Source organism: Limanda limanda, chromosome 2 (assembly GCF_963576545.1).
Source record: "Limanda limanda chromosome 2, fLimLim1.1, whole genome shotgun sequence".
NCBI lineage: Eukaryota > Metazoa > Chordata > Actinopteri > Pleuronectiformes > Pleuronectidae > Limanda > Limanda limanda.
The window spans coordinates 12409845-12433221 of NC_083637.1; the positions used below are offsets into that span (position 1 = coordinate 12409845).

Sequence of the window (23377 nt, forward strand, 5' to 3'; positions counted from 1 at the left end):
ATCTGACTACACAGTTTTCTTTTGTCTATCTCTTTCTGAGTATTATTTCCAGTTTAACTTTGACACATAACATCGACATAAGTTCAATACACACATTCATGGACCCTGTGCTGCTGGAAAACATGGTGGCTATGTGCACATAACTCTTACTCTCTCTGACTATAGACATTGTGTTAATTGAGAATCTTTGTCCCACAGGGATTTGGTTCTCTTGAGTCTTTCAACTCCCCAGTGATGATTTGCCATATTTACCTTTTACTACGATTGTCTAAAGCTCATTTAAAAAAGTTCTCATACAAACTTTGACACTGGGCAAACTAAATGCAGTTCAGAAATCTGAATGCAATATACAATTCTGCTCAACTCAAATCTGTCTTTTGCACAATTATATGTTTACCCCTGACAGTGAGGATTTGGATGTTTTATTTAATCTGCTCATTTATTCAGAATACTCCATCTTGTTTTTTTCTGCAGTGGATACAGAGTCCGCAGAAGAGTTGATAAGGATTTGGAAGTTTTGGATGAAGTGCAAAGAGAAGTAACTGCAGGGCAGTGTTACCAGGTTTACAGCCAACCTTACTTTCAGTGCAATTGGATTGGATTGGATTAATCCGAAAAAGAAAGACAATCAAGGCCATTTAAATAAACTTCAGCTCGTGTGTATGAGAACACACAAACACCTCCTGACCTAACAGGGTCATGAGAACTCATGGAGTTGTTTTAATTAATGATTGTGGTCAAAAGATTTGGACTCTTCACTATTGTCCTCTGGTCACAATTCCACCATATCAGCATATCAGTATTAAGATGTTTTTTGCCCACCCTTCTTTTCCGTTGCACTTCTGTATTGTACAGTTTACCTCTATTTGCACATAGTAGTTATTCTTATTCTTTTTGTGCACTGAGTGGAATTCCGCAGAGCAGGGACTGACCCAATCCCGTTTCTATTAAAGCTGGTTTCACAGAATTGCTTAATGCCATTGTCTGGTCCACGTTCAGGATAAAGCCCGAAAGAAGAAGTCCCAAAAAGCGAAAAATAGATTGTTTTACTCATGTTACTCATGTTCCAGTCTTTCTAAAATGTCTTATTGTTTATCAGTCAGATAAAATATTTCCGCCTCTTATCTCTTCCATCTCCTTCCTCATATCTCTAACATTTTTAAGTGCTGCCTTATTCTGTCATAGTTTCCCATTCCTGTGTTTCTTCCTGGTGCACGTTGCCTTGTGAGAGTTTGTAACGGGTCACACCCACTAAACTGGATGTATAAAAGAGATGATAGTGGTGAGTCCCATCAGCGAAACTCCTCAATTTCTTCAGCAAAGGTAAGAGAGATGATTTTTTTAAATGATTAAAGTCTGCAATGATTTGACTGCAAAATATCAATTAGAAAAGACAAATGTAACAGGAGTCAATTATTCTAATTGATTCTATGCTCTCAAGCAGATTTATTGAAAGTTAACATTATCATTGCTGACTGAGAGTGATTAATGTTATTCCGTCCCTACCAGGACTCTTCAACTTTCCAGGGTGAAAATGGAGAATTATGAAGTAACAGTTTACACCACAAACTGTGCCTTTGCCGCCACCTTCAACAATGTCTACATTAAGCTGGTTGGCACAGAAGGGGAGAGCAATCGCAGCTGGCTTTTTAGCATTGTAGGGTCTCTGGCCCTCTTCAAAGGAGACGTAAGTTTGGAGAATCCCTATTACGTTAAAACTTATAGCACACTATTACATTTACTACATTACAGGCAAGATGTAAGGCCATCATATTGTGCTTTATTCTTTCAAATCCACTTTATCTCCACCTCATTGATAAATGTTTTCAAACTGTTTCTGTCATTATCCCAGGTTGCACATTTCACTGTCAGCTGCCCCAAACCCCTTGGAACATTATTCCTGATAGAGCTGGACAAGCAGGATTTCCTAGTCTTCCAAGACTCTTGGTACCCCTCTAGAGTGGAGGTGAGATCTCCTGAAGGAGACACGTACTGCTTTCCTGTCCACCGCTGGATCACTGACCGTGAGGTGTACCGCTTCAGAGAGGGAAAAGGTTTGTGAAAATTAGCTTGTCCCACATCTTGTGTGTTATTTACTAAAAACAGAAGAAGAACAACGGTTGTGCAAGCCAGTGGTGGATCTAAGATTTTTTCTAGATTGGGGGCCATTCAGGGGCCACACTTTACACAGTTGAAAGTCCACATTCTATTTAACATGGAAAGCTTTTGCTATAAACATGCAAATAATGAAATGTCTTCCTAAATATATGGATCAGACTTCTTGTGGTTGACAATTTAACAGAAGTGAACCGACTCGTATGTATTCTTTTCCCTCTTTTTAATTTTACATTTACCTAATGTAAACTATTAATTTACATTGTTGTATACGGTTTGTTCTACTGTTTTATATGTTCCTAAATACTGTTATGTTTAAAAAATGTTTTACCTTGTGCTTCCTCTTTTAAGCTGTGAAAGCCTTTGAAGAAACCCACGATCTTGCCAGGTACGCCAGGAAGCAGGAGCTCATTGGTCGAAAGAAAGACTATTGGTAAGAGATCAGAGTTTTTTTTGGAATAAAACAAATGCATTACAGTACAACATGCACTGCCCAAATGAAAAATGTAATACTGGTCAAGTATTATATGCTTTTACACAAATGTATACTTTTAACAGTTTGTTGCTCCCCTCTATTTTGTCTAGCTGGGAAGAGTGGAAAAAAGGACTACCTCACTGCATTAAGGGGAAAAGTCCTCTTTCTCTGCCTCCTGAAGTTAGGTTCTCCTACACCAAAAATACTGAGTTTTTTTGGACTTCAGCAATTGGGTAAAGTCCTCAAATTTTCAACAGATATGTATTAATTCACCATTAATTTGCCTGTTTATCAAAGGAACAAATACTTTAAAATAAAGATACTTTGTTTTTGATTTTCTAGGCAAGCTCAGCGGCACCTGAAAGGACTGGAAAAACGACACGAGCCATGGGCTGACATCGATGCGTTTGATCGGGTGTTCACCTACAGGACGACTGACATGTCAGGTACTGTAATTAATCGGATACTAATACTGTATGCATAATAGTATATATTCAACTGTATTCATTCAGATAACAGTGCACCATTATACTACCTGTACCACCATTATACTACGATCTGGTGGTTGAAATCCTAACCAGTTAGTGTGTCGTTGGGTCATCTGGGTCAAGTTACCTGTAAATTGTTGACCCACCCTGCTGTTGTGTGAATCATTAGGGTCAGAGGGGGTGGGGTGTGGATAGGTGTTGAGCTGTGTGGGGAGAGACCATTGTAGGTCGATGAAAGTTAGTGTCTTAAACCACCTCCTCTGTTGAGTCATGTTTTTTTCCAGTTTGACAAAGATGGCTTCTATCGCTCCTCTTTTAAACCATCTGTTTTCTCGGGCCAAAATATATATATTATTACCATACTAAAGAGTGTCCATTGTCCTTGAGTGCTGAGGAACTGGCTATTTCTCTATTAGCATCTTTACTTTGTATATTATTTGTAGAACAAGATGACAGAAAAGGAAATGTATATGCGTCAAAGAAACATCAAACCATGCCAGCGCCAAGCTGCACAGTCTGTAAAGATTTACTGGTGGAGCCTGATAATAAGAAATTACAATAGTCTATGTAACAGATTCTTTTGTTTTTTTCCTAGAATATGTCCAGGAACAATGGCAGGAGGATGCTTTCTTTGCCTACCAGTATCTAAATGGTGTCAACCCCATAATGATCAGACGCTGCGAAGTACTGCCAGAAAACTTTCCTGTCACCGATGAAATGGTCTCGTTTTGTCGGGGTAGCTTGAGGAGAGAAATGGAGGTGACGTCTCATACTGACTGCACATTTCTTGATATCTAATTTATCTTTGTGATAAAACCATGTTTTGACCACAATTGTCCGATGATTTTTTCAACCTCAATATAATTTCAAACAGAGAGGCAACATATTCCTTTGTGACTACGAGCGTTTGGATGGAGTGACAGCAAACACCATCAATGGGAAGAAGCAGTACTTGATGGCCCCACTCGTCCTGTTCCACAACAGAGGGGGCAAGTTGATGCCAATTGCTATTCAGGTGAGATAAGCGCTCAAACATGGCTCATACACAAGCTGTAAGTTTGGGTATTGTTCCAGGCAGCCATCACTCAAAAGGATAGAAAAGCATTAAATTAGCTAAAAATGTCTTCAAGCAATACAATTGAAACTTCATCTGCAGCAGCTGGAATGAACTAATTGAATGAATTAATTAATTCTGTCTCTGTTGGATTAAATTGATTCAATTAACCATGCCCCTCTATCTTGTACTGTAGCTGAAGCAAACCCCCGCAGACGACAATCCAATCTTTCTTCCCACTGACTCTGCGTATGACTGGTTGATGGCCAAGATCTTTGTGAGAAGTGCAGATTTCCAAGAACATCAACTCAACGTTCACCTGCTGCGCACTCACCTGCTGGCTGAAGTTTTCGCAGTGTCACTTCTGCGCAATGTGCCCATGGTGCACCCACTGTACAACGTAACAGAATCTATCCACCAAAGTTAAAGAACCATTGTGTATTTGTGACTATATGAAGTGCCAGTATTTAAAAATGCTGAATGGCCAGGAGGCATTAAGATTTCTGTTTTTAACGATGGTGTTAATAACAGTGTCCTCTTTCTCCCAGCTCCTTGTACCTCACACTCGCTACACTCTGCAAATCAACATGTTGGCTCGACTTGGTCTAATTTCTGAAAAAGGAGTATTCACAGAGGTACAAAAAGACCACTACGCTCTGAAGACCGACAATTAAACAGCAATTTGTTTTCTGTCATGTCTTTTCCCTTCATATTTGACGGTTTCCTAGTTTGCAGCCTCTGGGGGAGAGGCCATGTTCACAATCATGAAGAGATCACTGTCCTCAATGACCTACAAGTCCCTCTGTATACCAGACGACGTTGAGGAGCGTGGGGTTAGGGACATACCCAACTACTACTACAAGGATGATGGACTCAAGCTTTGGGATATTATCTTCAGGTATGACAGACATTTTGCATTTTGCAATATCTCACAAGAAGGCAAAAACAGTTTGTAATACCTGGTGTAATATTTTGCTGGATCACATGCTTTCCTCAACTGAAGTGATGGTTATGGGCATAGATATATATAAAGACTAGATGTCTCGTCTGGAACGTCCGCACATGGCGGCCATCTTGCTAGGGGGCAGCTCGCTCACCCATAACATTGTGTTGGTAGTGGTAAATAACCATAACTTGCTAAATTTTCAACCAATTTTGAAACGGTTTTATGCCGTGTCATAACTAAATCTCTGACGTTTATAACAAACCAGATCGTTTAAAAATCGGTTGAAAATTGAGCAAGTTATGGTTATTTAAAAAGTAAGTACTACGACAACACAATGTTATGGGTGAGCGAGCAACCTCTGGCAAGATGGCCGCCATGTGTGAACGTCCAGCTCCGTCGAACGAGAAATCTAGTCTTTATATATATCTATGGTTATGGGGACAGATTAGCTGGCCAGCACAAAGGCAACACATCTGTGTCAATGAGATTGCCCCGCTAACAGAGAGTACCAATCCTCAAAGGAATGTTACCTGAAAATACAAATATAGGATTTGAGGGTTCATTTTTTTAGATTTTATTCAAAGGGCTGTGAAGTATCTCTCTGATCTGACATTATCTACACTTCGCTGCAGCTGTATAAGCCAGTATACTGCAAATAAGAGTCAACTAATGTACTGTATAGACAACAGCAATACTGAGGATACTATAAATACCTGTATTGTATGTGAGTGATCATGCTCAACATCATGTGATCATGTCTCCACCCTATTTCTACCATCAGTTTATTATAATAAATGATTCCCATTAGCTATATACACTGTAGATTAGTCAAAATGTGGTATGGACTTACAAAAACCAACAAAAAGTATCACTGTTTGAGTTTGTATGGAGAAACGTTTGACTCGTGTGATAATAGAAACTAGTCGGACTGGAAACACTTTTCGGCGAATGTAAGATGGAGTCTTGATCCAAATAACCGCTGTCTACAATGAAAGCCCAGAAATATTGTTTGTTGCTGCCAGAGGATTATTCGACGTGAGACTATTGCTGATGGGTTCTGACCTTGTGTAATTCCCTCAAAACCACATCTGCTTGTGCTTAAAAAAAAAAAATGCAACATTTTCATTATTATAAGTTGTCCATTGTGTTTCCCCCTGTATCCAGTTGTCCTGCTAAGTCACTTTGCTGTAGTGCCACAATTAATACATTTTCTCATCTAAATATTGGCAAGAAACCTAATAGGTATATTTTGTCTGGTTACTGTTTCAAACATCATGCTAACTTCACAAAAATAAACAGTCGCTAACATTATCTATTAAAGGGATGGCAATCAAATTATCTCACCAAAGAGCCTCTTAGTACACATTTTTAAACACTATAATAACTAAAGTGAGTATAAAAATGTGTATTTCAAGGAGGAATGTGTTTACAGTAGTTTTCCACATTTGTCCAAGGTTTGTGGAAGGAGTACTCAGCTACTACTACAAGACTGACGATGTGGTTGTGAAGGACTCTGAGCTGCAGGAATGGATTCAAGACATTTTTGAACATGGATTCCTTTCTCAAGAACAAACAGGTGCCAAATACCAAAAAATACCATGAATCATAGATCAAACTTCATCTGGTCATTTTAACTTTAGAAAAGTTTATCTTTTAGTAATGCAAATGATGATCTGTTCTCAGGAATTCCAAAGAAATTTTCCACCGTGGCTGAGCTGATCAAGTTTGTCACCATGGTGATCTTCACCTGCTCATGCCAGCACTCAGCTGTGAACAGTGGACAGGTGAATCCTTTTAATAAACCGGGATGATCAATTGTAATGGTGCTGAGTGCTTAAGGTGGATGGACATAGATGAAAGAATTCTGGTCAAAAAGGTGATATCTGACCTTTACAACAACCTTGAACATAAACAAAAAATGATAGTGTTTATAATATATCATAGCATTTGGAAATAAGCACAAATATTGAAAAGTATTGAGCAAAAAATTTAAAATAAGAATAATTTAGATTGCTATATGAAAACATACAGGGTCACCAATGTAATTGTAATTCGTCCTGAAACAATAATGTCTCGTCCAAATTCATTGGCAATCCAGCAGAGCATTGTTTGGAGACATTTCTCTCAAAACCACCAGACTTCATGGTGCTGCTGGATGAAAGGTCAAGGGATCAGGAAAGTGATAAGTGGTTATCCTCTTGGGTCCTTCAATGTTACTACAAAATATAATAGCAATCCATCCAATAGTAGTTGAAATATTTATATCTGGAATAAGTAGTGGAATGACTGATCAAGAGACTGACATCCCCACAGCCAAGCCAGAAGCGTTCCTGAAAACTGCTTTTAATTTTTCATATGGTCTCAGTGCTACTGATTCAAAAAGTATTAACCAGTTATCATTTCTTCATTTTAGTATGACCATGGTGCCTGGATGCCCAACACTCCCATCTCCCTGCAGTGTCCTCCGCCAACAACAAAGGGAAGAAAAGACCACATTATGATGCAGACTTTGCCTGACATCAGCACAACAGTTAAGGGCATGTCCACCATGTGGCTTCTCAGCAAGGAGTCTTCTGACTTTGTAAGTATGCAAGACTTCATCGAATATTATATACATCATACCATTATTACTTAAATCATATAATCATTCCATTTTCTTTTTTAAAATTCACTGAACATCAGGTCCCGCTTGGCCAGTACCCGGAGCAATATTTCAGTGAGGGTTTTACCCGCAAGCTGATTAAGCGCTTCCAGCGAGAACTTCGCAAGTTGAGTGTTGCCATCCAAGCCAGAAACGACGATCTGAAACTGCCGTATACGTACTTGGATCCAGCCAACTTTGAAAATAGTGTTGCTATTTGAACACTAAAATGAGCGACCTCGTCAGCTGTTGGCCTATTTCAGCGTCACATCAATAAAAAGGGAAAGAACTTCTATATTCTGTACTTTTCAATCTTACTATATGCTAATCTGTGTATTATAGACGACCCTTCAATCAAATTACAAACTCTAGTCTAGAAATACTGTTTTATATCTTTCTCCTCATCCTAAATAGAATTTATATAGATAGGGTTATACAGCAAATTTATCAAATAAATAAACATTAGCATATTATAATAATAACAATAACATACAATATCAAAATCTAAGATGTGAAGCTGTTTTATTGTTTTCGACACAAACATTTATAAATCTGATAATAATGTAGAACGTGTATTACAGCATCTGTGTTGAGGTTTTCATGTGAGCCAGTCATCTAAAGAGCTTCATTGCTGAATTAATCAAGTCACTTTTGTGAGAAACAATGTAAATGGGAAATAATGAAAATTGCTTTGCTGTTGTCTTCCTTTCCTTTTTGAAGTGTTACCGAAAAAAGGAAACAACTTCTTCTTTCAAGCTGTTTGTCAATGTGTGTTAGGGATAAAAACAATCATGATGGTTTATATGAATATCAAATTCATGTGGCTTATTTACTAATCACAGCAAAGCCCTCAATAAAAACAACACCTTGATAAATTGTCTATTTTCATTGTTCTTATCTTCACAGATGGATCCTTTGGTTGTAGTGTGTAGTTTTACATTGTGAATTTCTACACTCATATTTCTGAGTGACCGTCAGTTCACTGTACTAAGATGGGGACCCAAAAGCAACACAAGAAGGCAAGACATTAGTCATCAACATGAATCTATTCTCAGAGTTCTGGTGCTGGTCAATTAATCAACCAATTAAACACAAAGACTGGGTGGGTTTGTACTTGAAATCCCCACAAGGAGTTTCTAACTCATTATGAAACAGTCTTCTTTAAATATTGCTGCCTCTTTATGACCTACAACAGCAGATGAGACAATCAGGGAGAAAAATGGCTTTTTTGAATGTCTGTGGCCGGGACGTATACCTACGAGGTCTGAGCAACGATATACAACAGTCAAAAGCCTCTGTTTAGGTAGAAATGAGAGGAAATGGAAGCAGGGGAAGCTAACCGGACTACATGCTAGGCTATAGGCTATGTTCGTTTTCCATATTCGACTTGAAACGGTGTAATTTAAACCACGTTTAAAGCCTATAATTCCACTGGAAGTGGCTAAGCTAGCGGACGTAGCCACACAATGGTGTGTCAGAGGGTCCATGAACGCACCTCAAAGGAAGATATCAGTGGGTATTTAGGCTAAAAATGTGGTGTAAATAACGCTGTTTGGAGTCGAATGTGAATGTCGGGACATGTGGGCACTTGGATAACACCACACGAGTAATATGGAGGGATGTTATGTTTTTTGTGTATCTTTCTATACGTCTGAAGAAGAAGTCATCAGTTCCTCTGAATGGATTGGATTGTTTATATGATATATATAAAACATATGTTTATTACTGACAGTGAGGATTTGGATTTTTCATTTAATCTGCTCATTTATTCAGAATACTCCATCTTGGTTTTTTCTACAGTGGTAACAGAGTCCGCAGAAGAGTCGATAAGGTTTGCGAAGTTTTGGAACGAGCAAAAGAGAAGTAACTGCAGGGCATTGTTACCAGGTTTACAGCCAACCTTACTTATCAAAGCCAGTGAAATAAACCTCAGCTGGTGTGTATGAGAACACACAAACACCTCCTGACAATGTATGTCTATTTATGTAAGTACACTGAGTGAAAGTCCATCCAACAGTCTGGGGGTAGTTTAAGGAAGGACAAAATATATTACCTGACCTATGCTCCCAGTTTGCTCTGAGAGTCCGTTCTGGCATCACACGTCATTGTGGAAAGTCTAATTTTAATTATTGACAGAATTTCTCCTACTTTATTTTGTAAAGGCTATGAGATAATTAAAGGTATTTGCTCAAAACACACATATCATGTTTCTTCCACAAAAACAGCGACTGACCCAATCCTGTTTCCTTGAAAGCTGATTTTAGATAATTACCTAATGCCATTGTCTGGTCCCCGTTCAGGAAAGAATCTGATAACAGAAGTCCCAAAGAGCAAACATTTACATTTCTTACTCATGTTACTCATGTTGAATGATTTATAAAATATCTTAGTGTAAATCAGTCAGTTAAAATATTTCAGCCTATTATCTCCTCCATCTCCTTCCTCCTTCCTCATATACAGTATAACTTGTTTAAATGCTGCCTTAATCTGTCATAGTTTCCCGTTCCTGTTTTTTCCGGTGCATGTGGCCTTGTGAGAGTTAGTTATTTGGAACTATCAAGTCACACCCACTATGGATGTATAAAAGAGATGATAGTGGTGAGTCCCATCAACGAAACTCCTCAATCTCTTCAGCAAAGGTAAGAGAGATGATTTTTTGAAACGATTTTAGTCTGCAATGATTTGACTGCAAATTATCAATAAGAAAAGACAAATGTAACAGGAGTCATTATAATAATTCTTTTATTTTAATTGATTCTATGCACTCAAGCAAATTAAGTGACAGTTACCATTATCATTGCTGACTGAGAGTGATAAATGCTATTCTGTCCCTACCAGGATTCTTCAATTTTCTAGGTTGAAAATGGTCAAGTACGAAGTAACAGTTTACACCACCACCTGTGCTTTTGCCGGCACCACTAACAATGTCTACATTAAGCTGGTGGGCTCAGAAGGGGAGGGCAAACGCAGCAGGCTCAATAGTGTCAAAGGGTCTAGGGCCCTCATCAAAGGGGATGTAAGTTTGGTGTATCATTCTCAAGTTAAAACTCATAGCACACTATTACATTTACTACATTTCAGGCAAGTTGTAAGGCCATCATGTTGTGATTTATTCTGTCAAATCCACTTTATCTCCACCTCATTGATAAATGTTTTCAAACTGTTTCTGTCATTACCCCAGGTTGCACATTTCACTGTCAGCTGCCGCAAATCCCTTGGAACATTGTTCCTGATAGAGCTGGACAAGCAGCATTTCCTATTCTTCCATAAGTCTTGGTACCCCTCTAGAGTGGAGGTGAGATCCCCTGAAGGAGACACGTACTGCTTTCCTGTCCACCGCTGGATCACTGACCGTGAGGTGCACCTCTTCAGAGAGGGAAAAGGTTTGTGAAAATTAGCTTGACCCACATCTTGTGTGCTATTTACTGAAAACAGAAGAAGAAGAACAAAGGTCTCGCAAGCCAGTGATGGATCCAAGATTTTTCAAAAAATGTGGGGCCTTAGGGATCTCAGGGTGCTAATAGAGAACAGACCAATGCAAACATCTTATTTAGGAGAAGTAAGGCTGTTGTCTGAGCCAATTCAGACTGGTTCTATCTCGACGAGGTTTGAGACAGGATCTGAATATCATAATAAGTCACCGGACGGTTAATAAATCATTCTAAAAGCGGAGAGACTTCAGTTCTAAGTAATCTAACAAAAAATGTACTTTTCCACCACACCCACATTTAATTTCAGATATATAAAGCTATAAACATGCAAATAAGGAAAATGACTTCCTAAAAATATGGAAAACACTTTTTGACAAGTGCTTGACAATTTGACGGAAGTGAACCGACTCATATGTATTCTTTTCGCTCTATCAATTAAACATTGTCCAAATTACCAGACTAGTACTTAACGTTCTTGAATATTGTTCTCTTGTACTTATGTTCCTCAATCCTTGTCCATAGCTTTAAAAGAATATTTCTAAATTTTGCCTCTGTTACCTTTGTGTAATGTATACATATTCCATCATAAAAAAAAACAAAACAATAAAAAAGACTTTAAAAAATGTCAGAATATTATAATACAAGGCTCCGCTCACTTAACGCCGCCCCTGAAGCTGCACCTGCCATAAGCTAGAGTTTATTCCTGCCAACATCCTGTTGTGTTTTAAAAAAATGTTTACTTTGTTGTCCTTCCTCTTTTAAGCTTTGAAAGCCTTTGAAGAAACCCACACTCTTGCCAAGTATGCCAGGGAGCAGGAGCTCATTGGTCGAAAGAGAGACTACTGGTAAGAGATCACAGTTTTTAAATTATTAGCATTGTATACCTCAAAGCTAAAAACATGTTTTAAATGCATTACAGTACAACACGCATAGCCCAAATGTAATATTAAATACTGGTCAGGTATCATATGTTTGGACACTCTTAATTAAATCTGTTAATAGTTTGTAACTCCCCTCTGTTTTCTCTAGCTGGCAAGAGTTGAAAGAAGGACTACCTCACTGCATTAAGGAAAAAAGTCCTCTTTGTCTGCCTCCTGAGGTTAGGTTCTCCTACACCAAGGATGTAGAGTTTGGTTGGACTGCACTAACTGGGTAAAGTCATACAAATGACCACAGATGTCTTTTAATTAACCCTTAGGCTGCCTGTTTATCAAATTACCAAATACTTTACAATAAAGTTACTTGTTTTTCATTTTCTAGGAAGGTTGAGCTGCACCTGACAGGACTGGACAAACGCAACAAGCCATGGACTGACATTGATGCTTTTGAACGGGTGTTCCGCTGCAAGACGACTGACATATCAGGTACTGTACTATCATGATAGATGAATCGGATACTTGATATTGTATGCATTATAATAATTAGTCAACTGTATTCATTCAGATAATTAACAGTGCACCATTATACTATGATCGCTCCCTCTTTCCTTCCTCTCTGGCCTCATCTGTTTTATCAACCCTCCCTTCATCTTTCTCTTTCTCCCTTACTCTGCCACAGACACTCTCCTCTCTACTCTGTCCACCTCTCTTGATTCTCTCTGTCCTCTTAGTTTACGACAGGTGCACAAGTCCTCCCCAGCTCCGTGGTTTTCTGACTCGGAGCGCGCCGACAGAGCCACTATCAGTGTTGTGCAGGTTAACACCTCTCATGAACTAGTTCAAAGTTCAGTAAACATGATAAGTTCACGTTCATAGTTCACCATTTAAATTCTGAACTAGTTCATAGTTCAGTTTATCTCATAGTTTAAAGGTGGAAAGTGAGAATGAAAGACCTTACTTGTTTTTTAAAGAAAACTTTATCCATCACTACCCCTTGCCTTAAAATGTACTTCATATGTATCAAGTACTAAAATATTTTTTTATTAGTGCTAATTTTGCCTGTTTATATATTCATACCCTGCAAACAAAAGGCACCACAAATCATAGTGCTATGCTTGCTATGAAACCAATTATTAGGCTAGACCAGACATGGGCAAAGTACGGCTTTTTAATCCGGCCCGCCGAACTTGTCCAAATAAAAAAAAATTATTTTTGAAGAAATCGTACTTTCTTGATTCTTGTTGTTCTTGGTTTGAACCCTTGGGGTTGAATGCACTTATTGTAAGTCGCTTTGGATAAAAGCGTCAGCTAAATTAAATTTGCCCGGGAGTGTGGTGTATAGGGCTCGAAAGGGCACATGATCTCCCTTCACTTTTTCCCTTTGCCCTGTGAGCCCTTCTGTAAAATGAGAGGATCAAGGAAACGAAAAGTGGACAATGAGTGTCCACTCATTTGTTGTTTAACACGGAGTCGACAACAAAATACTTTTTCACTGATGTCCAATCGAAGGCTGTATGCCTGATATGCCGAGAAACTGTCGCAGTTTTCATGGAGTACAACATCAGCCGTCACTTTGCTACGAAGCATGCTAACTACGCTAGCAAGCAGTCAACCAAGAACGGGTGGCTGCAGCTCAGAGGTTGGCGACTAATTTACAGACTCAGCAACATTTTTTTCACAGACAAACTGCGATTAAAGAGTCATCTACCAAGGCATATTTTTTGGGGGGCATTCTAAATAGCAAAGGCTAGCAAGCCTTTTTCTGAAGGCGGTTTTTGTTAAATGGCCTTGCAAAGAAGTGCTTTGCTACTTGGTAAAGGCCAAATCCTTTCATGTAATGATTTTTCCATGTCATTTATATTAGTTCACAAAAACACTCCATCCATCTGTTCCTGGCCCGGCCCCTCTGTCAAATTTTGGAACCCATTGTGGCCCGCGAGTCAAAAAGTTTGCCCACCCCTGTTCTAGACCTTTCTGTTGCATTTGACACGGTGAACCACCAGATCCTTATTTCCTCCCTTCAGGATCTGGGTGTCTAAAGCTCTGCTCTCTCGCTGCTCTCATCCTACCTCAAAGACCTCACTTACCGGATAACTTGGAGAGGATCCGGAACAAGGTTCTGTCCTCTCACAACTGGGGTCCCTCACGGTTCTGTTCTTGGTCCTCTCCTCTTCTCTCTCGACTCTGTCATTCACTCAAATGGCTTCTCCTACCACAGCTACCCCGATAATCCACTCTTTTCGCTCCTCTGCTACCTTCACTGGTTACCAGTGGCTGCCCGCATCCGTTTCAAGTCACTAGTACTTGCATACCGTGCCTTGAATGGATCGGGTCCAGTCCTCATCCAGGACATGGTCAAACCTTACACCCTAGCCCATCCACTCCGCTCTGCGTCTGCCATTCGGCTTGATGCTGCAACTCAAAAAAATCATGACTATTAGCTGTTGTTGTTCTGGGTTGTCAGGTTAACAAAGATGGCTCACTCCTCTTTTAAACCATCTAACCTCTCTGGCAAAAATACCTACATTACCATCCTAAAGAGTGTCCCTTGTCCTTGAGGGCTGAGGAACTGGCAAAATCTCTATGAGCATCTTTACTTTGTTTATTATTGGAAAAAGTTGACAGGAATTGTATATCCGTCAAAGAACATCAAAACATGCCAGCGACAAGCTGCACAGTCTGTAAAGACTTACTGGTGGAGCCTGATAATAAGGAATTACAATAGTCTGTGTAACAGATTGTTCTGTTTTTTTCCTAGAATATGTCGAGGAACAATGGCAGGAGGATGAATTCTTTGCCTACCAGTATCTAAATGGTGTCAACCCCATAATGATCAGACGCTGCAAAGTATTCTTGATATCTAATTTTTCTTTGTGATAAAACAATGTTTTGACCCCGATCGTCCCATGATTTTCTCAACCTCAATATAATTTCAAACAGAGAGGCAACATATTCCTTTGTGACTACAAGCGTTTGGATGGAGTGAAACCAAACACCATCAATGAGAAGAAGCAGTACTTGATGGCCCCACTCGTCCTGCTCCACAAAAGAGAGGACAAGTTGATGCCAATTGCTATTCAGGTGAGATAAGCGCTCAAATTTTGCTCATACACAAGCTGTAAGTTTGAATATTGATCCAGGCAGCTATCACTCAAAAGGATAGGGAAGCACATCTAATTTGCTAAAAATATCTTCAAGCTAAACATTGGAAACTTCATCTGCAGCAGCTGGATTAATTATTTCTGTCTCTGTTGGATTACATTGATTCAATTAACAATGCCCCTCTATCTTGTCCTGTAGCTGAAGCAAACCCCCGCAGACGACAATCCAATCTTTTTTCCCACCGACTCTGAGTATGACTGGTTGATGGCCAAGATCTTTGTGAGAAGTGCAGATTTCCAAGAACATCAACTCAATGTTCACCTACTGCGCACTCACCTAATGGCTGAAGTTTTCGCAGTGTCACTTCTGCGCAATGTTCCCATGGTGCATCCACTGTACAAGGTAACAGAATCTATCCACAGAAGTTAAAGAACCATTGTGTATTTGTGTTTTATATAAAGTGACAGTATTTCACAATGCTAAATGGCAAGGAGGCATTAAGATTTTAGTTTTTGACAAACGGTGATGTTATAACAGAGTGTCCTCTTTCTCCCAGCTCCTTGTACCTCACACTCGCTACACTTTCCACATCAACATCTTGGCTCGACTTTTACTAATTTCTGAGAAAGGAGCATTCACAGAGGTACAAAAACACCCCCACGCTCTGAAGACCTACAATTACACAGTAATTGGGTTTCTCTCATGTCTTTTCCCTTAATATTTGACTGTTTCCTAGTTTGCAGCCTCTGGGGGAGAGGCCATGTTCACAATCATGAAGAGATCACTGTCCTCAATGACCTACAAGTCCCTCTGTATACCAGACGACATTGAGGAGCGTGGGGTCGGGAACATACCAAACTACTACTACAGGGATGATGGACTCAAGCTTTGGGATATCATCTTCAGGTATGACAGACATTTTGCATTATCTCACAAGCAGGGAAAAACGGGTTGTAATACCTGGTGTAATTATTTGCTGGATCACCTGCTTTCCTTAACTGAAGTGATGGTTATGAGGAAAGATTATCTGGCCAGCACAAAGGCACCACATCTGTGTCAATGAGATTGAGCCGCTAACAGATAGCAGCAACCCTCACAGGAATGTAACCTGAATATAGAAATACAGGATTTGAGGGTTAATTTTTTATAAATTCGATGTTATTCAAAGTGCTGTGAAGTATCACTCTGATCTGACATTATCTTCACTTCAATGTAGCTGTATTAGCCAGTATACTGTAAATATGAGTCAACAAATTTACTGTATAGACAACAGCAATACTGAGGATACTATATACATTGTTTACCCAAAGACTATTTGCATTCAAAGTAAGTTATCATGCTCAACATCATGTGATCATCCAGTTTCATGCTAAGCTAAGTCACTTTGCAGAAGTAACTATAGCGTGTATAAAAATGTGTATTTCAAAGAGGAATGTGTTTTACAGTACTTTTCCACATTTGTCCAAGGTTTGTGGACGGAGTACTCAGCTACTACTACGAAACTGACGATGTGGTTGTGAAGGACACTGAGCTGCAGGACTGGATTCGAGACATTTTTGTACATGGATTCCTTTCTCAAGAACAAACAGGTGCCACATACAAAAAATACCATGAATCATAGATCACTTCATCTGGTCATTTTAACATTAGACAAGTTCATCTTTTAGTTATGCAATTGATGCTCTGTTTTCAGGAATTCCACAGAAATTTTCCACCGTGGCTGAGCTGATCAAGTTTGTCACCATGGTGATCTTCACCTGCTCATGCCAACACTCAGCTGTGAACAATGGACAGGTGAATCCTTTTAATAAACCGGGATGATCAATTGTAATGGTGCTAAGTGGTTAAGGTGGATGGACATGGATGAATGAATTCTGGTCAAATGGGTGATATCTGACCTTAACAACAACCTTGAACATAAACAAGGAATTACAGTGTTTATATCATAGCATTTGGTGATAAGCACAAATAATGAAACGTATTGAGCAAAAAAGTAAAAATAAGAATAATTTATGTTGTTGTATGAAAACATAGAGGGTCACCAAAGTAATTGTAATTCATCCTGAAACAATAATGTCTCGTCCAAATTCATTCGCAATCCAGCAGAGTATTGTTTGAAGACATTTCTCTCAAAACCACCAGACATCATGGTGCTGCTGGAGGAAAAGGTCAAGGGATCACAAAAGTGATCAGTGGTTATCCTCTTCGGTCCTTCAATGTTACTACAAAGTATAATTGCAATCTATCCAATATTAGTTGAAATATTTATATCTGGAACTAAGTAGTGGAACGACTGATCAAGAGACTGACATCCCCACAGCCAAGCCACAAGCGTTCCTGAAAACTGCTTTTAATTTTTCATATGGTCTCAGTGCTACTGCTTCAAAAAGTATTAACCAGTTATCATTTCTTCACTGTAGTATGACTGGTGCCTGGATGCCCAACACTCCCACCTCCCTGCAGCATCCGCCACCAACAACAAAGGGAACAAAAGACCACATTATGATGCAGACTTTGCCTGACATCAGCACCACAGTTAAGGCCATGTCCATCATGTCGTTGCTCAGCAAGGAGTCTTCTGACTTTGTAAGTATGCAAGACTTCATGAAATATTATATAGATCATACCATTATTACATAAATCATATTATTATACTGGTTTTTTTTTTTTATTCACTGAACATCAGGTCCCACTTGGCCAGTACCCGGAGCAATATTTCACTGAGGGTTTTCCCTGCAAGCTGATAAAGCGCTTCCAGCGAGAACTTCGCCATTTGAGTACTAAAATCAAAGAAAAGAGTAACGACCATCTGAGTGTTCCCTACACCTACTTGGATCCAGCCAACTTTGAAAATAGTGTTGCCATTTGAAGCTGTTGGCCTATTTCAGCGTCACATCAAAAAGGGAAAGAACTTCTATATTATGTATTATTCAATCTAACTATATGCTGCTCTGTGACTTATATACAACTCCTCAATCAAACTACAAACTCTGGTGAAAAATTAATGTTTTAAATCTTTTTCCTCATCCTAAATAGAATGGATATAGATAGGCTTATACAGAAATGTATCAAAGAAATAAACATTAACATAGTATAATAATAATAATAATAACATACAATATAAAATCCAAGATGTGAAGCTGTTTTATTGTTTTCTGACTCGACATCAAAATTCATAAATCTGATAATAATGTAGAACGTGTATTACAGCATCTGTGTTGAGGTTTGCATGTGAGCCAGTCATTTAAAGAGCTTAATTGCTGAATTAATCAAGTCACTTTTGTGAGAAACAATGTAAATGGGAAATAATGAAAATTGCTTTACTGTTGTTTTCTTTCCTGTTTGAAGTGTGACTGAAAAAAGAAAACAACTTTCTTTCAAGCTGTTTTTCAATGTGTTTTAGTGATAAAACTATCATGATGGTTTATATGAATATCAAATTCATGTGGCTTATTTACTAATCACAGCAAAGGCCTCAATAAAGACAATACAAAAACAAAATATTGATACATTGTCTCTTTTCATTGATCTTATCTTCACATATGGATACTTTGGTTGTAATATGTAGTTTTACATTGTGAATTTGTACACTCATAGTTCTGAGCGACTGCAGTACACTGTACTAAGATGGGGACCCAAAAGCAGACGCCACAAGGCAAGACATTAGTCATCAACATCAATCTATTCTCAGAGTTCTGGTGCTGGTCAATTAATCAACCAAGGAAACTGGGGTTGGTTGGGTGTTACTTGAAGCATATTAAATATTGCTGCCTCTTTATGACCTACAACAGCAGATGAGACAATCACGGAGAAAAATACCTTTTTCTATAAACTATTGTCAACGTCGGAACGGTTTACTCACAAGGTCAGGAAAACTATTTAGACAAAGAAATTAGGTCTGTGTTTGCAAGTAGCAAATTCAACAATTTTTTTTTTGTTTTTGTTATTAAAAGAGATGAATAGATCAGATACAAATTTTCAAATGTTAAACAAATCTCAAACTGGTTGACCCAACATAATTTAAAATGACAGTCTTGCATAATTATACGTTTAATGAATCAGCCAATTTATTCAGAAAACTCCATCTTGATGGAAGACTTATAAATTAAGCTAGCTGCAACTGTCATTTCAGCAAATAAAATCTTGAAAAAAGATTTTAAAAAATAATTTCAAACAAACTAGTTGGGGAAAATCAATCAATGCTCTGATTCGTGGTCCACCATCATAATCCAGCTGCGGCCTTGGATCTGCAAAAAACGATGAAGCACAGGAACTTCGGGAAAGAAGTCAAGTCAGTAACATGTATTTATGAGATTGATTGATGTCTTTAATGTGATTAAGAGGGAGAAGAGGAAAGAGAAGCTCTATGTGTCATGTGTCCCCAGACATTGTAGACCTATGGCAGCATAACTAAGAGCAGGTCTAAGACAAGCCTGAACCAGCTCTAACTATAAGCGTTATCGTAAAGGAAGGTTTTAAGCCTACTCTTAAATGTACAGAGGGTCTTCCTCCCGAACTGAAACTGGGAGATGATTTCACAGGAGAGGAGCTTGATAGCTCAAAGGTTGATAGCTCAAAGGTTGATAGCTCAAAGGTTGATAGCTCAAAGCTTGATAGCTCAAAGCTTGATAGCTCAAAGCTTGATAGCATAAAGCTCTGGCTCCTCCTCTACTTTAACAGACTTTAGGGACAAAAAGTAAGCAGTGTCCGCCAAAAGGCTTTAATTGTTATTTTGGGCCTTTGCTAAAGCAACATCGCGCTCGACGAGAAGTCTTGTGACTGTTGATGCCAATTTCTGACCCTAACGTCCGCAGCCTCGGAAGGCTAGCCACTTGCTGAGTTTTGTTAAGTCCACTGCCTCCTCAGATTTCTGTTGTTGGCTGATGTCGTCTTCTGATGTTGATCTTCAAGATTGAGCATTCTGCAACACTTCTCTACTAACCACTGTTGTAAACTGTGTTTATCAGAGTTAACATTGTTGTTCTGTCAACTGGAACCAGTCTGGACATTCTCCTCTGACCTCACTCAGCAATGAACCGATTCTGTTTGCAGAGCTGCAGCCCACTGGATGATTTTTTAGTTTTTTGCACTATTCCGTGTAAAAAATGTGGAGACTGTTCTGTGTGAAAATCCCAGGAGATCAGCAGTTTCAGAAACACTCCAACCAGCACTTCTGGCACTAGCAATCATGCCACAGTCAAAGTCACTGAGATCACATTTTTCCCTGTATCCTGATGTTTGATGTGAACATTAACTGAAGTTCCTGCCTTGGTTTATGCATTGCACTGCTGCCGTATGATTTGCTGACTGGATAATGACATGAATAAGCATGCATGCCTAATTAAGTGCTTGGAGAGGGTCATAAAATCTGAATTGTTAACATCAGATCGCTGTCCTCTCCTTCTTCTTCTCATTTATTCATCCTTTGTGGCATCTACTGCTGCTGATAGCCCTGTGCTTGTTCTGAGTGTGTGTGTCAAAGAGGAGCTGCTCATCAAAACATTAGACGACAGCATTGTTGGGGAAGGCCCAGTGATCTGACTTAGAACAAAGAGTCGTAAACGAGGCCTACACGCAAGGCTGAAACCAGCTCTAGAGTGTCCTGGGGGTCGACACCCCAACCCCCCCCAGCAGGTCCTGGGGGGGAAGATGTTGCAAGCAGCTGGGATCCTGAAACGCCCACTGAGGTCGACTCCCCGCCCACTAAGGTCGGAATCCTGACATTCTCATTGGATGAGAGCCAACTGAACCCTATGACCACTTCCTGAGGAAGCAGGAAGTCCTCAGGTGGTATAAGAGTGCTGAGGTCCCAGAAATCTCTCTCTTCTACTCCGATGCTGACGTTGTACTAGACCCCCCCCCGGGGGTCTTCCTAATTAACCCAGCAATCTAATGGAGGCGATAAGACGTTTATTTTAACTCATTCCAGTATTCTTCTTTTATCTCAGTCGAAGTTTTATTTTGAAAGGACATTTCGCTGTTTTAACTTGAAAAGACCAAACAGGAATCTCACTCGCGAGACGAGTGAGACACGGACTTTACTTTTATTCTTTCTCCACACGATCTATAACGGCTACAAGCAGCCGCACGTTCCTGTGAGGCAGCACGATCTCCGCTGCTACCGAAGAAGACTAAGCCTCATCCCGCCACGGAGCACGACGGATCCGCTCCGGCCCAGCTGCGGTGCTCACGGGAGCTCGCCTGAGAGACTTCAAGCTATTCACTGAACTTCCGGGATATTCGCGCCAACGCGCATGCACCCCACAAAACCATGGTTACAGTAAGAGAGGCTTATGTTGTCTGGGCAGATGTTAGTTTAATACGTAGCGTATTGTTTTAATACTTGAGTGTATTTGTTTTATAGGAGACCGCCGAGTCTCCAGTGTTTTAGCCGCGGCGATCTTACAGAGAGTTTACCGGTCAACTTCAGCACACAACGCCGCTTGAGTGCTGAGTGGTAAAGTAAATGTAACTTGTCTCTGACGATGTTTTTAAGAGCTATTTTGATATCTCCTTGCATGTTCTCTCTCTCCCTCTCTCTCTCTCTCTCTCTTCTCCTAAACCTGCTTACACACATGTTCCGATCTGTATTTATAATACAGTTCATGTCACATAGTTAAATCTATACTTCGAGAGGCTGAACACATCTGGAAACCATTTGGCCCCCAAAGCCAAGTAGAGATAAGAATTCTCTTTGTCTGAAATTTCCTTTGTGTAATTCATCTGGCGACCACCATTGTGAGTTCAGGCCACATGGTCATTAACATATTCTCCATTTTGGATAACGTTAAGTTAAACCACCATCTTGAGTCTATTATTGCCACGCCTTCTCTCTCTCTCTCCTCCCATTCTGGATCTAACTTCCAAAGCGGCCATTTTGAGAGTTTTAAGCTAATGACTCCTTGAGTCATTGTCTGCCTCCATCTTAGATGTGACGTCACGACGTTACTGTGTCATCGCCACGCCCCCTTCTTTCTCTCTCTCTCTCTCACACACCCACACACACACACACACACACACTTTGATAGACACAGACAGATGCACACACACACAGATACACATAGATGAATACATGTGTTTTCTAAATTGTGATAAATGCTGCTGCTGTTGTGATCTTTGAAATATGGGAGTTTGTTAAGATGATGAATCATTAAATAACACTAACTTTATTTCACACACACACACATAGACACATACACACAGAGGGACACTTTGACACAGACACACACACACATAGAGACAGACATACATAGGTAGACCGCCGGTCTTACATGTATTTTCTGAATTGTGATAAGTGCTGCTGCTGTGTTTATCTTTGAAATATTGGAGCTTGTTAAAATGATGAATCATTGAATAACATTATAACTTTATTTCCCCTTTTTAATAAATGCTTTTGTAATTAAAGTATCTGTAGTCTGTGATTACTTGTGCATATGTGTGTGATTACAGCTGGATTATGATTGCCTGTGCTCGAACTTAGAAGCCTTCACTGTTTATTAAGTAATCGTTAATATTAAAATATTGACATTATTAATTTGACATTTATCATTATGAGACTGATATTTATAGCTTGATATCGTTGGTCCCTGTAACCAGGGTGGTGCCCCTCTACGATAAGTTATGGCCTTATCATTTTTTTTAAATTATTTTTAATAAATAATCTTTTATTATTTTTATAATCATATTTCATGATTATTAATAATTAGCCAACGTCAAGTCTACTCCTATTGCACAACAGCATTATTAGTAGTAATAAACTTAACAGGATACACTCAATGTATGTACCCTAGTGACAGATGTGGCTATAGTCAAAGAAGTTTGTTTGCTTTTTTTATACTAACAACGGAGAAACACGCTGCCTTGACCATATGGTTCTTTGTCTTTCCTTCTCCTGTCTCCTCCTCCCCCTCCTCCCCCTCCTCATCCTCCTCCTCAGGTGCTGCAGAACCTGAAGCCCATTTACAATTAAGATAGGTGATAAGAGACTGGAGGCGCAGAGACTTCCCTCTCTCTCTCGCCACAGCGGCAGCCTGCAGCTCACCTTTGTTTGCCCGGTGTTATTACCCCCGGCATTCATGTTAGGTTTTTTCTTATTTTGGTTTGTTGTTTTAGTTTGAGATCTACAGTGGTCCCGTTTTGGTGGTTTGGTTTTCATCTAGATTCAGATTCCTTGTTTATTTATTAGATTTGGAGGGAGTGCTGGGTGCGACGGCAAATTGCGAGGTTCGCCCAGAGTCTTACTAATCT

The 23377-nt window shown here is 39.5% G+C and overlaps 1 protein-coding gene and 1 pseudogene across 1 annotated transcript; both read left to right on the forward strand.

The window, feature by feature from the left end:
• Window positions 1-1513: 1513 nt before the first annotated feature.
• Window positions 1514-7940, forward strand: LOC133026990 (polyunsaturated fatty acid lipoxygenase ALOX15B-like). The gene is made up of 14 exons (XM_061093992.1): window positions 1514-1687; window positions 1853-2054; window positions 2467-2548; window positions 2701-2823; window positions 2933-3036; window positions 3674-3837; window positions 3953-4093; window positions 4329-4532; window positions 4681-4767; window positions 4861-5030; window positions 6533-6654; window positions 6762-6862; window positions 7492-7659; window positions 7761-7940. Exons 1-14 carry the CDS (start codon window positions 1535-1537, stop codon window positions 7938-7940), a joined length of 2001 nt encoding a protein of 666 aa, XP_060949975.1. The 5' UTR covers window positions 1514-1534.
• Window positions 7941-10345: 2405 nt separating this feature from the next.
• LOC133027099 (hydroperoxide isomerase ALOXE3-like) lies at window positions 10346-17999 on the forward strand (annotated as a pseudogene).
• The last annotated feature ends 5378 nt before the right edge of the window (window positions 18000-23377 follow it).

Excerpts from the sequence above, each read along its gene's own strand:
- LOC133026990 (XM_061093992.1), top strand. The coding sequence starts at position 1,535 with ATGGAGAATTATGAAGTAACAGTTTACACCACAAACTGTGCCTTTGCC. Across the intron at positions 2,824-2,932 it reads TTTTGGACTTCAGCAATTGG|GCAAGCTCAGCGGCACCTGA; the intron begins GTAAAGTCCTCA and ends TTGATTTTCTAG. Across the intron at positions 6,655-6,761 it reads CCTTTCTCAAGAACAAACAG|GAATTCCAAAGAAATTTTCC; the intron begins GTGCCAAATACC and ends ATCTGTTCTCAG.